At 43.2% G+C, this 20,515-nt stretch overlaps 1 protein-coding gene across 17 annotated transcripts in view; it reads right to left on the reverse strand.

Annotated features, from left to right (window-relative positions):
• LOC128340394 (prolyl endopeptidase FAP-like) overlaps window positions 1-20,515 on the reverse strand; it is a 104,016-nt gene that overhangs the window by 70,679 nt on the left and 12,822 nt on the right. For 11 of the 17 annotated variants that reach the window (XR_008313675.1, XR_008313677.1, XR_008313676.1 and 8 more), the window contains exons 3-8: window positions 17,322-17,406; window positions 10,510-10,638; window positions 4,299-4,393; window positions 4,110-4,184; window positions 3,096-3,148; window positions 1,628-1,700 (exon numbers count right to left, since the gene is read on the reverse strand). Coding sequence is in view for 14 of the 17 variants with exons in the window: in XM_053285417.1 (XP_053141392.1) it covers window positions 1,628-1,700; window positions 3,096-3,148; window positions 4,110-4,184; window positions 4,299-4,393; window positions 10,510-10,638; window positions 17,322-17,406 (510 nt within the window). In the remaining 3 variants the exon portion in view is untranslated. Of the gene's footprint in view, window positions 1-1,627; window positions 1,701-3,095; window positions 3,149-4,109; window positions 4,185-4,298; window positions 4,394-4,867; window positions 5,740-10,509; window positions 10,639-12,587; window positions 12,782-17,321; window positions 17,407-17,686; window positions 17,761-20,515 lie in introns of those variants that run through there. The other 6 variants (XM_053285414.1, XM_053285422.1, XM_053285421.1 and 3 more) reach the window with 5 other exon arrangements.

The raw sequence follows: 20,515 nt of genomic DNA on the forward strand, positions 1-20,515 counted from the left end.
AAGAACAACTCTCAGCTGCCGGTGTGACAGAAAAGGATCTGAGGGAAGCAAGGGGATTGGTGGAGACTGCAAATAATGGCTGACTAGTGATCTAAGCCTAAATGTGTGGATTCCTGCCTAAAAGCTAACAATGAAGGTGCCTGGTGCACAAATCTTTGGAGGAACTTTCAAATTTTGAGTGCCACCTCTGAAACAGCCTTCTCTCTGGTCACCATCTGGGTCAGCTCAGAAGGTGGAGTCACCAAAGAAAAGTCTCCAAAGATTACCTGTATAGATGGGCAGGTTCATACAGCAGGTTTTTTTTGACACCCCACCTCAAGCCTTTTTAGGGCTTTAAATGGGTTGACTCCATATATACTGCCCTGAGCTCTCTAGAGCAGGGATCCTCAACGTTGGGCCCTCAGATGTTATTGGACTTCAACTCCCATAATCCCCAAACAAAGGCCACTGGGGCTTGGGATTATGGGAGTTGAAGTCCACTAACATCTGGGGGCCCAACGTTGAGGATCCCTGCTCTAGAGGAAGGGAAGAATACAAAAGTGATATATACATATTTGAATTGGGATGGTACTCCAAGGACCCTCCCGCAGAGTCAGCATGCTCATAACTCTAGTTTTGAAATCTTTTATCTATGTTTCATGTTGGTTTTCTCAGCACTTGGGAGAGCAGAAAGGCGGACAGGTTAGGGATCATGCCAGAACAGACATTGGGGCCTTTCACATGATCACGCGAGTGGGTGGGCAGGGGGAAGGCAATGTTAAGCCTACCTTCCCCACAGATGATCCCAGACTAGCCCCAACCACACCATGCCGCCGCACACACAACCGCCGCCATGGGGACTGCCACCGTGTTCCAGAGGCCAGGGGAATCCCACAATGAGCACAGTGCATTAGGGGATTCCCCCGGGGAAAGGGGGCTCTAGGTGCCCATCTCTGTAGTCAGTGTGGGTTGCAAGCGCTCGTTCCATTAACCCCAGCTAAAAGCTAGGCTTGAAAGTTGGGTTTGGCACTGTGGCAGTGTTGGGATCCATGTGGTTCCCGGCAGTTCTCATGGGCAGCCAAGCCCAGGCTGATCATAAGAACAGCCTCATTATGTGGTGTGCTCCCAGAAATATGGAAGGGCTGCCAAGATGCAACTGAGCACTCTGTTGAAGCAATAGCTCCTCCACCCCTGCCCCAGCAAGAGAATGCTGCTTATATTACTTCTGCCCTGGCACTCTTCCTAAGTGTATGTGTGCAATTAATTTTTGACTTCTCTAGCCCAATGGCTTAAGGTCTCTCTTTTTATCTGGGTAGAAGATGGTCAGAATATCTGATTTCCAGGAATGTAATAAAGAGGCCTCATGCCTTGGTTCCTATAACTTAGTTTTTCTATGTTTGGACAAACCCAAGTGTTAAAGCCTGAGCTGCACACAGTATCTGGAGTCCACTAAAGTCCATGCTTTATCTGTCAGATCTTTATGCACCTGTGAAGTTTCATCATTAATGTTTGGTATTCCTAAGCACAGTTGATAACACAGATTAAAGGCCTGTGAAAATGATGCCTACGCAAATACCAAAGGCAAATAAAGTCTTCATCAAACACATCAAAAAGTAACATTATTCTGACACTACATTAACTTACTGACCAATTTGTGTCCAACAGGTGACCAGGATATATACTGAATTTCATGTGGAAGCTTATGTTCGGTGACAAAATCTCTGCAAAGGGGGAGGTAGAGGAAAGATGGAATGATACAGTGCTTTCAGAGCCATAGAGCCTCATAACTATGCATATTCCAGTGAATATCCAAAATCAAGTGCATGTAAGCATTAACATGTGAGTGCTGAAAACAGTATCAGACAAATCTTGTGATGCTTAAAAGAAAAAAAGGATAAAAGGATTTTCCCATTTTGGGGACATACCCAAGTGAATGTTGACCATCGTGTTCAGGTGACTGCTAACATTCATTCACTGGTAAATCCCCAAGTTTCCAGATATTCACAAATGTTGTCTACAGTTGTCAGTATTCACATGTGCATGTCAACAAGTATATAATATCAGTCTCTCTCCCTCTCATTCACACACATACACACTCTTGGCCCCAAACAAAACTCTGGTGGCTAAATCCATTGGGCAGGCTCAGATAACTGTTCAAACATAAGCAGGAAGGGAGTGGTGATTCCTGGCAAGCCCCCCTCCCCCACTCACTAGTACTTCCGCCCATTTCCTTGTTGTCTGAATCCGGAAATATCAAGTGGAGAATGTTTGGACCCTTCTGCCACCTGACATTATCAAGCCAACTTCACACGATGGTTAATAAGGTCAGGGTAACAGAGGAATCCAAACATTACCCACCTGACATTTCCAGGAACAGACACTCGGAAATTAGAAGAAGGACCAACAAGCATGTACTTGTCAGGAGCTGTCTCTTACTTCCTATTTACTTTTGGACAGTCATCTGAACCCACCCATAGGATTCCTAAGCAAAAATAAATAGTAATGTGACTGAAGATAATGGCTGACATCCAGACTTAGGCAGTGCTCATGCTGTTAATGCTGTGCTGCTGAAAATATGCCCCTGAGGGCAGCACAACCCTCAGGGACATATTTTCAGGGGTCACAGCTGATTTCAGATAGAAGAAAACGTTGACAGAAATCAACCCTCCCCTTTAGTGCATGGATAACTTTAGCAGCACAAGCACTGCATTAATCTGGATGTCAACCAATGTTGCCAACTGACATCCAGATGAAGTGCTCGAAGCTGTAATTCCAGACTAATGCTTTGCTAGTGCAAATGTATTTGCATTTGTGCAACAATGTGTGTAAACTGTAGCACAACAGATATGTTATGCATGCAGGGAACTTCTGGGCAACAGCACAATTGTGGAAGAGCACAATTTTGAACATCTTGCACTACTGTCTTGCACTACTGCTACTTTGCTCATTGCACAAGCACTTTGTTAGCCTGTATGTCAGTGAGCATTTGAAAAGCTCTTTCTGTTTTCCTAGAAGGAAAATGTGATCCCTTAAAAAGAGCCCAATTTAAAGAATGAGCACAAACACTGAACAGAATTTGTTGTGTTTTAGTATGGAAAAGAAAGACTCAATCTTACCCATGTATGAGATCATAAATGTGATATGATGCTGAATAAGAGTGCCTCCAGTGCTAAAAGAAAGTTACATTAGAGAGAAATAGTTGATTATTACTATCTCTGAAACACATGCCTTCTTCAGATGTCTCCCTATGAAGGCCTTCAGTCCTCCCAGCACTTTTATAAAAGGCAACACAAACAGCATTCAAATCTTGATACTGGCCAGAAAGCGGAAGAGCCACCCACCATGTGGCTTGCCTGACCAAATAGGCAGTTTCCACATCAGCACCACACAATTCTGGCAGTGGCTGGCATAATATGGAGACTGACACCCACTGAGATCGAGTCAATCCACTAGGTAAGTTGCTTCACATGTTGAGGACAACATGAGGAGCTGCCAGCCATTGGAAGCATTTTCACATGCAGGATGTAACATGAGAATTGTTTCTTAGATCATAAATAAAATAATGAGAAGCACATAAACAAATGTCACCAATAGTCTATGAAAGCTATATATTGATAAATTAGATGCCCACCATGCAGATAACTAACCACTGTGCCTAACTGTGGGCCGGGTTGGGCAAAGGATCTCAGCCAACACTCTCTCTCTGCCCTTGCCATAATGTATATGCGTTTGTGCAGCGGGGGCCGGGGGGGTCAGTATGCTGCTCCCCTGCTTCACCCCCAAAATGGCCCTGAGCAAGATCTGCAGATGCCTGCTTCCCTCATATTGCTGAGGAATTTCTTAGAAAGCAGATGGCACTACACCATTTGGCCCTATGTGAAAGAGTCACTTTGGTAGTGAAGGGCGATGTGCCTGCCCCTGCACATCAGAATCATCATGGTGGGGCAGGGAAATTTGGCTCTGAGCCCAGTTCATCCTCCACGGATTCATGGAGGGTGAAGAGGAAGGTGCGCAAAGAAATAAATAGTCCTTTGGTGCCTCTTCTTTTCCCCTAGATGAACTGAGATGCCATGTCCCCTCCTGCTCACAGAATACACTAATTGCAACTAAACAATAAACAAACATTTTACCTTAGAGTAATTGCTTTCAAACAGCATAAACATCTGATCAGCTGATATTGCATAGTTTGTGGCATTCACTTTTTTCTGAAATATTAAGACATCCATTAGAATCCTACACATAACTATTAATGTGATTGATTGTTTCTATCCATTTAATATAATGGTCATTTGTTATTTTTAAAATACAGTAATACATACAAGTGTGCTGTTAGTCAAGAGAGTGTATGACTGCCCATATTCAACATTATAAAGGAATACATTATCCTCTGCAGACTGATGAAGATATTCATTTCCTTAAGAAGGAGAAAAAGACATAGCTTTAATTATACAGTGCTTAATTATAATGCAATTGCACGGGTACTTCTAAAAACTGCAAGGGTTTGTAAATGGACATACAAATAATGGTGTTTTGATGTGATTTTGAAAGGGAAGGAATGACAACTTGAGGAATACGGTTGGGCAGAGACTATGCAAAAACAAATGTTACTTCTGATAGCTACTATGTTATTTCACAGAAACAAACTTAGGGTGGCTGCAGACATCATACGGCAAGTATGGTTGCCACGAACAGCCAGGTCACGGAAGTGTGCCTGGGAGCCCGACTTCCACGGTCAGCAGGATTATGCTGACCTTTGGTGTGTCATTTGAACCCAACAATGTTGGCATGTGAAGCCATCCTTAGGGTTAGGGTGCCAACTCACTTTATGCCAATTCACTGGGCCTGCACTGGGAAACCAAATGAGCCAGGTTTCCTGATAGATACTTACCAGGCTTCTTTTGATAAATGTCCAGTGATGATGTGGAGAACCAGAGTTGAAGATAGCAAAAGCTCAGTGCATGAATGTGTTTCAAAAGAGAACCCAGAGGGAATGTGGAAGTTGTTGGATATGGAGTTCCAGTGCATCGACCATTTGCACCAACTATCCTAATGATCACTAGGGGCATTCGGAGTAGAGACAGTGAGTGAGGGTCTCCTTAACTGTTCTACCTGTCTCGTCTCTATGATCCCTGATCTGACTCTTCCACACTTCCTTTACTGAGTCACAATCCTTCCTTTCCTCCTAGAGAGAAGATGGAAACATCTCTCTCCCTCCTTACCTATTATGTAGACCTTTTGATTAGGTTTAGTTCTTTCCTATCCAAGTATACTTAACCAATAAATACTTAGTATTTAGTTCTACAAGGAACTCCATGTGTTTTTTCTAAATAGCTGCAACAACTAAACCATCCTCTGCTACCTACTCTGTAACTGGAGTGTACACTCATTCCTTAGTGCTCTGCTGTTTTACCTACTGGGGGTAAAAATTAACAACCCCCAACAGAAGTTGACAATTAACTAAAGTCTATTATGGAGAACAGCATAACCTTGCAAACAAAGCTTCCAAGTCATGCTCAATGAACTACTTCTTCAGGGATATCATTTAAAGAGGGAGCACTATCACCATAAAAATCAACTTGCATTTCATACCACATGAGATTATTCCTCAAGAACAACTTACTGGATTAGCATGCTGGAACAGCTCAGAAGACCAACAGCTATGGTGAGCTGGCCCAGCATGCTCGTCTGAAACACGGTCTGAAGCCTGCTAAGATCACCTGCTCCCTCGTCTCCTCTTATTTCCTCAGCTTGCATACAGACTAGGCTTGAGCCTGAAACATTTCGGAGCCCATTATAGATGCTTCCAAAACGTTTCGGCCACGGGGGCCATTTTGGCTTTCGAAGGCAGCGGGGGTGTTCCCTTAAGGGCGGGGGAGGGTGCACTTAGCCCTCCTGCCGCATTTCCCCCACCGGCGCTCCATTGTAGCAAAGCCCCTCGGGGCGGCAGCACACTTTCCTGCTGCCCCGTTGCCATCCTCAGCCAGAAGTGGCCGGAAGTACTGGGTGCGTGGGCGCCCATCGCTTACGCGTGCCTATCTGCTGTATATGCATGGACGGCAACAGGGTGGCAAAGAGGCACACTGCCGCCCCGAGGGGCTTTGCTACAATGGAGTGCTGGCGGGGAAAATGCGGCGGAAGGTTAGGTGCACCCTCCCCTGCCCTTAAGGGAACACCTCCACCACCTCGGGAATGGTTCCAGGCACATCCCTAATACAGACCACATCCTGGTTTGCTTAAATGACAGTTTAATGACTCACAAGCAGCTGGGAACTGTGTCTCAGAAGCCAGGATGTGAGACTAAGACTAAACTCTAGTTTCACATCCTGATTTGTGAACCAGTGTCAAACCACACTTCCTGAATTCACACAAGCTATGAGCCATGGTTTAAACAAACACAAATGCTGCATGGGTGTTGGATAGGGACAGTTGCTCTCCCTCTGTGTGGATGTCATGGCCTCCACATCAAAGCCAAGGAGGTAAAGAGAGTGGAGAAGAAGGGGCATATGACACTGGCAAGCTTCTGGCTTCATTCCCAATCTAAACTAACCATACTTTGTTGATAATGTGAGTCAGCCCACTGACTGACTGCTGTTAAAAACAACTAAATGGGCTTTATGTAATAATTCGGAATGACAAAAGCAAAAATCCCTTTGTTTAAAGAATGATGATCGACAAAACGGAGTCGCTATGCCCCCCAAAGGATATGGGCCTGGGCCCAGACCATTGAGACACCTACGGCACCAAGGTGGGGTGCAGCCTTTGGCACCACTTGCCACCGCCTTGAGAGCAGCAGCAGAACTAAACAGTGCTCCACTGCCCAGTGTGCAAAAAGCCAGCCAGGAAGTGGCACATGCACACCCACTGCCACTTCCTTGCTCATTTTTCACATGCCAGCAGCATGTTGTTTAGCTCCTCTGCCGCCGAGCTTGTGGGGGCAGAGGAGCAAGGTGAGGCAAAAGAAAGGCGAGGTAGAGGAGGTCCGGGGACCCCCCCAAACACTGGGGGCCTGTGCTCCTGGGCACCCCCTAACAATGCCACTGGTGATCAACGCATCAGAGTTGAGAACATCGCTTAACCTCATAGGAGATACACAAAATAACCATAAAAATCTGTTCAAATTATTTGATGTGGGGATGGGGATTTTATCTTGAATATATCCAAGAGTCATTTTTAAAGAGAAACTTTCCTCTGCCACCCACACACCTGAAATGGTGTCCCTCTTCTTTCCTTGCTCCAACCTCAGCAAGTGGTCTTGCCTCAAGAGAGCAGCACCGTTACTGGTGCTACTGCCCTGGAGTCGGGGGAAATGCCCTCTGTGACCCAGCAGCAAAAAAATCTAGAAAAGATCGAGGCTTCGAGATCAGTCTTCCTTCTAATATGCGAGCGTTGTGCATATTTCAATTATTGCTGTTTATTTATAGAATATTTATATACCATTTTCAATTTTTAAAAGTTCTTCAGGGGTTTACATAGAAAAATAAATAAACTGATTCCCTGTCCCAAAGTGGTTACAATCTAAAAAAGATAAGTTAGATACCAGTAACAGCCACTGGAAAGATGCTGCACGGGTGTTTGATAGGGACAGCTGCTCCCTCCCTGCTATCAGATATTGTGACTATATGCCTATCAGTACATCAGCCCAGTAAAAACCACAGCACATACTCCGTTGCTGACCCTAACGTGCTTACATTTTTACCAGGCAAATGACAGCCATGAGACCCCAACATAGAAAGAGGGGGGCTTAAGCTCTTTGCCCCCACCATACTCCCAATGCAGATCAGGTCCCCTCCCCCACCGCTTGGAATTTCAGCTTGGAAGGAAACTTCAGTGTTGCTTAACAATTGGTGGGAAGGAAGATTCATAGGAATATAGGAACATAGGAAGCTGCCATATACTGAGTCAGACCATTGTTCTATCTAGCTCAGTATTGTTTACACAGACTGGCAGCAGCTCAGTATTGTCTACACAGGCTGGCAAGGTTGCAGGCAGGAATCTCTCTCAGCCCTATCTTGGAGAAGCCAGGGAGGGAACTTGAAACTTTCTGCTCTTCCCAGAGCGACTCCATCCCCTGAGGGGAATATCTTACAGTGCTCACATGTGGTCTCCCATTCAAATCCAACTGGGGAAGACCCTGCTTAGCTAATGGGACAAGTCATGCTTGCTACCACAAGACCAGCTCTCCTCTCCGTTATCCACAGTGCAAGCTCAAATTCTAACTACTGTTCTAACACCATTTCTGAAGCTGAGTGCAACTGGAAGGAAATATAATTATATTTGGAAATGACTCCAAATATAAGGGGTCAAATGGGAATATAGGAGAACAATGTTTGTGTAGCAATCAGCCCTCCCTTACCCTAAAGAGTGAACCAGAAGTGAACTCTATCCTGACTGACAGGCTAGGGAACAGCCACTCAGCACATGGTGGGCGGGTCCTTGAGGGCCTTGCAGCAGGAAGTGAAGGGGTTCTTTGTTCTAAGTTGGAGGCTAGCTGGAGAGCAAGAGAGATGCAAGGAAATCTCTCTGTGTGGGTCTGAAAAAAGCCAAGAAACCTGGAGTCTCTACCATGGTTTTGGTCAGTTCAGGAAGGAAACCAAGGCTTTTGGCTTCTGAAAAGGCTTAGCCAGAACAGTTTGTAGTTAAAGTGCCTTAGATGGTTTTCCTTTTTTGTGTGCTATGCAAATTCTTACAAATGGTTTATTGTGGGGTTTTTTTAATTTGTAATGTAACAAACTAAGAGAAACTGAGCCTATGCCCTTTCTTTCCAACTAGGGCATTGCAAAAGTCTCTGTAGACTCCCAAAGGTGCTTTTTTGTACTTTCTTTTATGTTTTATGCAGCTGGGTAACCACAAGTTTTAAAGTGTGCTGCCCCAATATCATCTGAGGGTGCTTTTTGAAGTATTCTTGCAAGTACTGAGTGTTTCTGTTACCTGTAACTAAAAGCAGAGAAAGCCTCAGATGGAAGCAATCTTTAGTATTTTGAATAAAGTTTTTTTCTCTTTATGTTCTTTGTATTTTAACTGAGATTTTTAACTCTGGAAAAGGGGTGCAAACACGTCTCAAGTTTGACTGCTCAACAACTCACTACCAAGTGTTCTCTTGACATGTAGGCTGCACGTGGAGGGGTGTTTTTGTAATTTTCCAGTGGTGAATGAGAGTTCCCTGGAGTTTTGCCCACACCAGGGAGGGATTAAACTCTGTTTAAAAAGTGGGTGTGGTGGCAGCGAATACCAAAGGAATAGTTTAAGTTTTAAAGGAAAAGCCTTTGTTGAGCAAACATGGAGGGAATGATGCAGCATTTTGATGCAGCATTTGAGACAAAGCCTGGGTTTAAATCCACTACAGTTTGCAGCAGTTTTCAGTACCCAACCTGCAAGAGTTAGGCATACCCTATTCTGAGGTTTCCTTCCTCTGGAGGAAGGAGTCTTCTTCTAGGGGAAGGAGTCTTGAAAAAAGACTTGCTCAGAGGAAAATTCCTTAGGATGCAATCCAGTTATATTTATGGCATGTGTATGGCATCTTTATTGCCCTCCCCACAGTGAACTGAAATGAGAGGAAATAAATTCACATTTTTACAGTAAGGCTGAGTTGCCTGGCTATATAGTAGCGCTAATGACATGATTATCAAAATGAAGGTTGAAGGCATGAAGCCCAGGTTCAGAGCCTCGTGAGAACCTATGAAAATCCCTCCAACTTAGCTTGCTCAAATGTGGGTAGCCAAGCTTCTCTACCTTGTTCTTCACTGAGGTAGGAGGGAAACAGAGTTCCCCTACCTCGATATTTTTTATCATGTGGGTCCATTTTCCTTTTGTAGCAGTTCCTGGCAGCGAGCAGCCATCTTTGTGATGGAGTGCTGTGGCTGCAGGGGCTCACATCTGTGTATGTGCCGCTCTGCAAAGCACACTCTATGATCCTTTGTTTCCAATGCCTTCAGTAGGGCTGGTCCCACCTCCTGCCCCTTCCTAGCCAATAGGGAGACAACTGAAGATGTAATGTTCAGTCTACAACTAGAACAATGAATCCTGGGATAGCTCTTGATTCTTGGACAACCCAGCTCCTAATTTCAAACATGGAGCCCCCAGCTGCCTGTGTTGTCCAGGTGCAGAGTTTGCAGAGCCAAACAGAGGTTCTGCTCGTCAGTGGGCAAGAGGGTAGAACTTCCCTCACCAAACCACTCTCAGATGCTTGTGTGAAAGTGCTCACTCTGTAGCCATCTCATATCATTAAGTTGGCTCTGTATCCACCAAATCCATAGTAAGGATCCTAGAGCTGATAACATCACTTGTAATTCAGAAAGCACAAGCCACCACCCCCACCACCTCGGGCCTGGTCATGATTAAGTAAACCCTGTAGCATTTTTAGCAGTGACTGGTTAATTTCATAATAATGATACAGTATCATCAATTGCCAGTCCTCTCACCCTTTCCCACTCCCTGCGCATCTTAGGTACAGAGAGCTCCGGCTATAGAGCGGTATATAAATGTAAGTGCTATTGCTAGGTACACATAAACACAAACAGCATCTTCACTTACCTGAAATCCAATAGGGAGAATATGATTTGTATTGAAAATCTCCATTTAGATACTCTTCCAATGTTAATGGCTTACGGTTATCTTCTTTGCTTTCCTTGGCTTTTTTAGAAACAGGAGAGAGATGAAAACCTTAACAGCAAAGCACAAATCATGACTAGAATAGCTTTCTTTTATCCTTTTGAATTGACTACTAATGTAAAGTTTTGGGAGGCCATAGATTTGTGGCATGTGTCGCTTAGTTTATAGCTAGTAAAACTGTTGGAGATGGAGTTCCAGTGTGTCGACCTTTTGCACCAACTATCCTAATGACCACTAGGGGCATTTGGAGTAGAGATAGATAGTGAGGGTCTCCTTACCTGTCCCTGCTTTGCCTCTACTCTATGAACCCTGCCTTGACTTCTCAGGTACTTCCTGTAGAGAGTCAGTCCTCTTTCTTTCCTCTTAGAGAGCAGATGGCAACATATCTCTCTCTCCCTACCTATTCATTATGTCGCTGATAGATAGGACTAGGTCTCTCCTATCTCAAATATACTTCACCAACAATCTCCATGTGTGTTCTTTAAATAGCTGCAACAACTAAACTCAGCATTCTACTCTGTAACTGGGGTGGGTAGCTTCTTTTGGCACTTTGCTAAATAATTATAAACCCCAACAAAATCACATCAAATATTTTGCACACTTTTGTATTTAAATGATACACATACATATAGCCACACTTTTGGTTTTGCCATTTCCACATTATTCAAAGACTGGAAAACTAAAAGAAAAAAAATTGTGACTTCATCAGAGTTATTACTAAGAGGTCTAAATGATGATTCATCAGAGTTATTACTGAGAGGTCTAAATCAGATTAGGAAGACGTTAACACAATGATGAGAGACTTGTAAGTTTCAAATCAGCCCAGCCAGACTGGTACGACAAACATTTATCTATAAAGACATTCTTAGTCTGAGAAACTAAGTTCTAAGAAAAAATGGCACTGTTGTTTATAGAAGCTAGGCATTATATTGTTTTTTCAAAGTTCAGTGATGATGCAATAAAGTCGGAAATGAGCACAACTTGAGAAAATCACCTACAAATGGCCATGTGAATCAGCTGTTAATGTCAAAGTGATGGAGTAGTGCTCACACCATGTGGATCAGTCCTTTCTTCAAGTCATGAAGCTGCCAACTTTTACTCACACTTTTACCAGAAAGTTCCCTTTTATGGCCCAGCCCTTGAACAATCAAGTCATGCCAAGCTTAAAAGGCCCCATAGCATTACGGGGCGGGCGGGGGGGGGGGGTTCTTCTAACAAAAATGAAAAAAGGAGAAAAACCCTTTATTTTTACTTGGCAAAGATGCAATGAAAAGCTACTCATCCAGCAAAAACAGTGATCTTGCAATAAGCCAATTTTCATTAGAAATATCTTTAAATTAAAATACATTATGTAAAACTTGAAATTTAGTCTTTTAAAAAAATCATTCAGATGCCCCTCATAATATGAGGCCCTAAGCTGTAGCTTAATTAGCTTGGGCCTAAATCTAGAACTGCTGAGGTTCAAGAGCTGCCATTAGAAACCTTGAGCCTGCCTCCTAAAGGAAAACAACCTGCAGATTGTGACATCCAACTCTGCTTCAAGTTTAACAGCATAGGCTTCTCAGGTACTGTGAGGTGTGATCCCCTCCCCTGCCAGGCCCTCACTCCAATCAGAGGCAACACAAGCATTCTTACAAGCCACTCACAGGCATTGGAATATGAGATTCTTTTTTAAGATCCTTCCTGTTCATGGAAGGGTGGAGAGGCTTGGACACCCCCTGAGGCTACTTGAATACATCACAGCTCAGTTAGGCTGTGGTTCATGTTGGAGGAATGTCTGTGCTCTCTGTGAGCTCTCCCAGGTGCTGGAGACTGGCCTGTGACTGCTGCTACCTGAGATGCTTCTGACCATTTTCACATTGCTTCCATTTCATTCCCTCATGACCGTATCCAGCTTTTCTATGGATATATGGGACAGATACAATAGAGGCAATTGATTCAATTACCCCACCCCTTTAAGAAGGTGATTACCCTTGTCAGCAAAGAGCTGACATGCATACCAACTGGGTGGGGCTTTGCCTCAGGAACTGTATGCATAGCACCCTTTGGAGTGTAAGGTGTCTGATCCAGAAGGTGATCTGCTTGCAGAAACCTGCCTCCACAGTCTCCTGTATTCCACAGACTGCTCTTGCTGGACAGGAGCACTAAGATTTTAAAGCTTCGAAATAGCCATCAAATCCGAAAACTTCCAGATCTGAAAAACATACCAAAGACTTTGTCGATGGAGACGTGGGTTCAAATCCCCATTCACCCTGAAGTTTACTAAGTGATGAACTTCATCACCAGTTAAGCTTTCTCAGTCTAACCTACCTCACGAGGTTGTTGTGAGGATAAAATGGGGTAAACCACATCCATGTCTACCACCATGAGCTCAGAAAAGGTAGAGTGGAATACACATGTGGATAATATTTTATTATTATTATTATTTTTACATTTATATCCCGCTCTTCCTCCAAGGAGCCCAGAGTGGTGTACTACATACTCACAACAACCCTGTGAAGTAGGTTAGGCTGAGAGAGAAGTGACTGGCCCAGAGTCACCCAGCTAGTATCATGGCTGAATGGGGATTTGAACTCGGTTCTCCCCAGTCCTAGTCCAGCACTCTAACCACTACACCACGCATAATAGTAGAAGAACTCTTTGTGCTGTGTCAGCCCAAGGGTCTAACAAGTCAAATGTTCCATTTCCAACAGTGACCAGCCACATACATCTGGGAAGCCCATCCACAGGTCATCCTATAGTATCCTATAGTATAGTCATCCCTGGCTACTTGACTCCTATTAACTGGGGTTTGGAAGTAAATTTTCTCTGAACATGCCCATTAGTTATAGAAAGACCTGTCATCCTCCATGAATTTTCCAAATCCCCCTTTAAAGCCATATAATGCAGTAGCCATCAACACATCTTGAAGCAGCAAATTCAATTAGAATATTCAACACTGAAACTGCACTGTGTGAAGTTGCTTTCTTTTGTTCCTCTTGAATCTGCTACCAATCAGTTCTGCAGAGTTTGACTTGTATGCTTTCCTTTTTCAAGCACTTGGATTGGCAACTCTGAACTCTAGTTCAGGACTTTCATGGGGTCATCTAGTCCAGGGATTCTCAACGCTGGGTCCCCCAATGTTACTGGACTTCAGCTCGCACAATCCCCAGCCCCAGTGACCCTTGGTTGGGGATTATGGGGGTTGAAGTCCAATAACATCTGGGAACCCAATGTTGAGAATCCCTGAGTTACTTGCTCCTCTAACTTCAAGGAGGACTTCTGTTCCTTTTGAGGCCACCCACTCAGACTTCAGGAGAACATTTCACTATGTTTACTTTCACAGGTCCATTTTTTAATGATAATGTTTGATTTTTCTACTAAGTAACTATTAGTTACTGTAGAACACACATGTCAGTTTTACTGTTGACATTGCTCCTCACCAGCACTAATGCAGAAGAAAGCTGTCAAGATAAATAAAATCAAAGGGCAATCTAGACACTGAAATATTACTATCAAGGCAAATACTGAGTTAGCAAAAGGCTTTGAAAATAAAGGTTCATAAAAAAATATCATTTCCCATGAAGAAGAATATGTCAGTTTCTAATTGAGAGCCTCAAAATCCATAAAAAAAGTTTACACAACCATTCATTTAAAAGCCACAGCTTTTTCATCAGCATAAAATGATGCGAGTCTTCCAGCAAATGTAATCCTCTGTTTGTTCTAGGTGTGTATACAATCTAATACCAAATAAGTGATCAAGTTACTTAGCAATGTTTTTGGGGGAAATGATCTTAAATGCCTAGTTATCAACAGCTCTCCCAGAATGCAGATTAAAGTTGCATTCCTCAAGCTATGTTACCACATAGCCTTCCAACTTGCTTTAGTGGGGATTTTAAGTACTACACTATGCATTTGTTACCTATTATCTAGCTCTTGTATCAGCCATGTTTTAAACTTTTTTCTTTTTTTCTGCACAGGCTCCCAGTCCATTTGTGGGCCCAATTCAAAGGGCTGGTTTTAACCTTTAAAGCCCTAAATGGTTTGGAACCAGGTTACTGGAGAGAGCACCTTGCCGCATATGTCCCAACTCAGACCTTAAGAACATCTTTGGAGGCCCTCCTCCAAGTGCCCCTCCCAAACGAGGCGAGGTGGGTGGCTTCTGCAGAAAGGGCATTTTCAGTGATGGCACCCCATTTATGGAACAGCCTCCCCAGAGAGGTTTTTAACCTAGCGTCTAAAAGATCAAATATCACTTTGATCTTTTAGATGCCAGGTAAAGACCTTGCAGTTCACTCAGGCCTTTTAAATTTGATTTTTAAAATTGAATTTCTAAAAAGTTTTAAAATGATTTTGTACTGTATTTTGTGTGTGTGTTGTGATTTATGTGTTTTTACTCAATGTTTTAATACAGTGTTGTGTGCAGCCCAACATGGTATTAAACATCAAGTAAAAACACATAAATCCCATCACACACAATTTGTTATGGGGTGGCTAACAAAAAAAGTTAATTTATTATTATTTCTTGTTTACACAGTCAGACAGGTGTTATTGACTGGTTTGTTTTATCCAGACATCGAGTCCTTCCCAAGGACCTGGGATGCCAGAATTTTATTGTCAATGGTATTTTATTATTATTATTATTATTATTATTCACAAATAACACACCCCTAAACAGCTTAGGCCCAGGGTATTTAAGAAACCGTGTTCTTCATTATAATATTTATGTGTATTATTGACATCATGTAATTGCTTGAATAATTTTTTAAAAATCCTGCAGCATCTTAGTTAGCCAAGGTTAGATTATTATGGCATTAACTTTTGCAAGCAAAAGTCTAATTAACCAGATATATCCAGAGCAACTGCTTGCTTGTGGCATGCACCTGGGATAACAAACAACTCTATTGGCCTGAAATAAGAGTCCATAAAACTGGAAGGATGCAACTATGGTCCTGGTCCCAAAAGCTAATAGTTCTATGCACTGTTGTCTGCAAATAAGTCCAGAGAGCTGCATGAAATCACTCTGTGGGACTTAGTAAGCAAGACAAGGATTGCACTACATTTAAAAATCCAGTGTGCACTGAATTGTATAGAACTTTTTCCTCTGCTGTAAAAAATCTTTGCCATAATAGCAGCACTGGTTCACTTATTATGCAGTGTCCTTCAGGCGTTTCGCACACCATGGATTCTGTTGCATGCTTCAAATGCAAGTTGAGAGCCAGCGTGGTGTAGTGGTTAGAGTGCTGGACTAGGACTGGGGAGAACTGAGTTCAAGTCCCCATTCAGCCATGAAACTAGCTGGGTGACTTTGGGCCAGTCACTTCTCTCTCAGCCTAACCTACTTCACAGGGTTGTTGTGAAAGAGAAACTCAAGTATGTAGTACACTGCTCTGGGCTCCTTGGAGGAAAAGCAGGATATAAATGTAATAATAATAATAATAATAATAATTTTGTATTGAGGGCATGTGCACAAGTGCTGAAATTGCACAAGGGAGTTGATGATCACGTGGCCATTATTTTCAGTGGCCATGCAATCATGCAACTCCCTTGCACAATTTTGGCATTTGCACAAGTGCACTCTTGCACAATTTGCTTTCGGAAAATGCAGCAGTGCCTGTGGTGCACTAAATGCCTGCAGGACACTGCATGGCATGTGAGCCATTACTAATTAAGATTATCCCTGACTATATTTTGAATGATCAGGCAAGTTTTGTATAAAATAGAAGATGTTATAGCAGCTCAGTAGTAGAACATATACTTTTCATGTTCAAGATTCCAGGTTCATTGACACAGGGACATAGGAAGCTGCTTTAAACTGAGTCAGACCACCTATTGTCTACACTGACTGGCAGCAGCTCTCCAAAGTTTCAGGTAGGAAACTTTCCCAGCCCTACTTGGAGATGCCAGAGATTGAACCTGGGACCTTCTGCATTCAAAGCAGATGCTCAACCACTGACTTACGGCCCCATCATAACTTATAGCATACAGCACTCACCTGTAGTCACCCACTCAAATGCAAAGCAAGCTTAGCAAAGGGGACAATTCATGCTCACTGCTGTAGAACTGGCTCTTTGGCCTCCAAGAAGTCCATGGCTCTGAGGCAGCAGGCTTGGGAGAGACCTCCCCTAGAGAACTTGGCTGCTGCCAACCAGACAATTTTGGGCTAGACAAATCAGTGGTTTGACTCAATGGAAGGGAGCGTCATACATGTAGGAAGAAATCAGTTAACATAAGGAAGTTACAGCAGATGCAATTTCTTGGATACATGTAAAGAGGAGCAGACAACATAATCAACAAATCCATCATACTGAGAGCAGCAGAGAACAAAGCATGAAGGTCATCAATTCAGAGGCACGTGCAAACAGGTAGCTGGCTGTTCAAAACACTGCTTGTAGCCTTGTCAAAATATGTTACCTGTCATGCACAGCAAAGATGATGCAGGTGTGCTTTTCACTTGAAAGGATTCCTTGCATCAACAGTTGCTGGCATCTTCATTTTTTCCAGGAGATGGATAATGTCAGCCAAGCATTCCTATACCTTATCAAGCCCATGGTCGTGCCAACAAGATATCAAGCACTTAAAAAAAATTTTTTTTAAGCTAAACTTCTCAGATAGCTGTAGTGTAGTTTTTTTAAAAAAAGAAAAGAAATTGGCTGACTGCCATCTTGTTTAAAGCTAAGCCCCAGTGAAAAGAATGCAATTTGCAAAAATGTTGCCTGACACCAAATTATATGTTTTGTATTTTCCGGTCTTACCTCTTGAAGGAATTAATACAATGCACATAACTAACAAAGCCAGCAAAAGGCACGAGATCACTCCAATAAGGATTTTCATCTGGATCTGCAGGATAGAAACCAGTTATGATTCAAGTCTTCTCAAAAGCACAAATCTTAAGGCTTTTGTTTCAGTTTACTCCCCTCCTCCCTCAGCCAGACTATAGTACTTCGGTAGCAATCTCAGTTAAGTATGCCAGCAGCAGAAGTCTCCTTGAAGTAAATTTAGAATGGATTCCCCCCCCCCTTTTTTCCTAGGCAGAGCATGCTTATGTATCAGATATTTTCTCAAAAGACATCAACAGTTTCAGTAGTTCAAAAGCCCCAAATCATTTTTTTAAACAGACCTTCATTCTTCCTGTTTTGTTCTAAAAGTTCTCCCTCACTCTTCGGGATGTTGGTCACTGGAACTGAAAACAGCCTGCAAAAGCAGTGTCAGCTTTCTCAGATGGCCAAATCTCAGACAGACTTTTTTAATGTACTTTTATAAACCATGCCAAATCTCAAAGGTTTGCCATAAAATTGGAAACAGATTTTTGAGGGCGTTCTCAGCCCTGAAAGAAACTGTGGGTGGCAGCCAAGGGCCCCTAGTTTTTATCATTCCCTGTCTACGTAAGTCATAACCAAAATCTGCTTACATGAACTGTTTGTGGGTTTTATGACTCAACAGCAAATTGGATATATGCTGTTTCATTCTGAGAATGATTTTGCTCTGGCAATCCATGCACTTTGAGACCTTATTTAGAAGTATGTGTATATATTGGGCTGGATCCAAAAGTTTGCTTCCTCCAGTGGAAAGAGTTATTCTGTCAGAGGGTATGTCTTCCATCAAATTTATTTATTTGTTTTTCAAATTTGTAGACCTCCCCAAACTTTTGTCTCCAGGTGGTTTACAACAACATAAAACAGATTAAAATGAAAACCACTTAAAACAATTAAAAACCTCAGTAAGCTTGGGTTGGGAAAAAAATTCTCAAAAGACTTTTTAAAAGTTGTCAGAGAAGGTGAGAATCTTAATTCAGCAGGGAGCACATTCCAGCATCTCCAGAGGAAGAGGTCCTTTCAATCCAATTCATTGTGTGAGTTTGTCCACACACTCACACACACGATATCTCAGTGACTGACATCCCGACTAACACAACACACCTGGGCTTTTTGTTGTACAAGGTGGCGGGGGAGGGGTGATTTTCCAGCCGTCTCCCCTTCCTTCTGTAGCCATCTGTGCCTCCCCAAAGCATTTCCCTGAAAATTCTCCTGCCCTCAAGGACATAATTTCGGAAAGTATAACGCAGAGGAGAGGAGAGATCGCTGAAAATCACCACACACACACACCCCGTCATGAAAACCCTGATGCATCAGTACAGGGTTAGTCTGGATGTTGGCCAGTGACCTAAGCAACCACTGTGTGATTAGCTTTGAATATGTCCAAAAGAAAGTGAAGCTATGCAAATATCACTTTTCCAAATGTGTCTTGTCAGAATACAGTGGAGCCTCTGCTTACCACTACCCCTTGTGACAATTTGCTGCAGTGTTATAGTCTGAATTGCTAGGCCCTAGGCTGCCCCACCTGTGATGCCCACCATTGGCTCTTCTTACAATTAGACGAATATAAGAAGCTTCCTTTCTGAAGCAGACCTTGCCTTAATTTTAAGGTCCAGGTGTCTGGCTTCTCTTAGTCTGACTGTTTGGCTTCTTGATCCTGGGCTCTGACCCTGACCTTCGGCTTTTTACTTAACCCCTCGCTCTCTTGCACAGTTTGACCTTTAGTTCTCTTCCTGACATTTGGCTTGCAACTTGACCTCATACCTAATTCATTTGCTCAGCTTGAGTCTTATTTCCATTTTTGCCCTCTGGCTCTCTGCATGTGCCTGGCTGGAACCCAGGAAGCTGTCATATACTAAGTCAGACCACTGGTCCATCTAGCTCAGTATTGTCTACACAGACTGGCAGCGGCTTCTCCAAGGTTGCAGGCAGGAGTCTCTCTCAGCCCTGTCTTGGAGGTGCCAGGGAGGGAACTTGAAACCTTCTGCATGCAAGCATGCAGATGCTCTACCCAGAGTGATCTCACTCTACCCAGAGTGATACCCTAAGGGGAATATCTTACAATGCTCACATGTAGTCTCCCATTCAAATGCAAATCAGGGGGACCTGCTTAGCAAAGCGGACAATTTATGCTTGCTTCCGCAAGACCAGCACTCCACCCAGGTCAGTCCACCTGGTTTCCAACCCCCAGCATGACTCTGACTCTCACCTTATCTTCTGTCCCTGGTTCTTGGCTGTTTGCTTCACTCTCGCAGTTTCAACATTGAGCCCTGCGCGATCTAGAGGCCACTGCCCATGGTGCAGCCTGACAGTGTCTCTAAAGGATTCCAGTCTTTTAGACTGGATACATTGTATTTTATATTTAAATGCCAACTTTTGACCTTCTTGAGGTCCTCAAGATGGCTCACAATTATAATATTAAAAAAACACCATTTACTTATTTTTAGACAACCATTAAAGCTACATGATAACCACTTAAAACAGCATTAAATGTTGGCCATCTAAAGGCAAAAAACCAGCAGACACACAGACTTTATAAATCTGCTTACATGTAATTTAATTTTGTCCGCAAAGGCAAGCATTGAAAGCATGGATAGTTTCTCCCCACATTCTAAAATGCTAGCTGGCCAGAGAAGCTCTGAACACAGGAGCCAGGGAGCATGATAGAGTTGAGGATGTTGCTAGTTGGGCCAGACACTCTTGTTCTCCCTTTCCCTGTACTCAGTAAACTAGAGAAGGTAACAAGTGAAGAGGCTAAATGAGCAGGAGAACTATGTGCAAGACAGGTGAATTCTTCATACATACTAGTAACTCCATGATCTCTCTTTATCTTATTGATTATATTGTTGCTTAGAATATTGGCATATCACTTTTCAATAAAAGCCTTCTCAAAGCTGTTTGCATAGCAAAATGAGATGAGAAGATGGTTCCCTGTCCCAAAGGGGCACACAACCTAAAAAGAAAGTCAAGGGAGACAACAGCCACAGCCTCTGGGAGGGATACTGTGCTGGGCTGAAGAGGGACACTTGCTCTCCCCCTGCTGAAAATAAGAGAAGTACAACCTACAAGGTACCCCTTTGCCCAGTTAGCAGAGAAAGTGCCCTTGCATACAGTGCTTCCATGAGACGGGGTGA

Source organism: Hemicordylus capensis, chromosome 1 (assembly GCF_027244095.1).
Source record: "Hemicordylus capensis ecotype Gifberg chromosome 1, rHemCap1.1.pri, whole genome shotgun sequence".
Classification (NCBI taxonomy): domain Eukaryota; kingdom Metazoa; phylum Chordata; class Lepidosauria; order Squamata; family Cordylidae; genus Hemicordylus; species Hemicordylus capensis.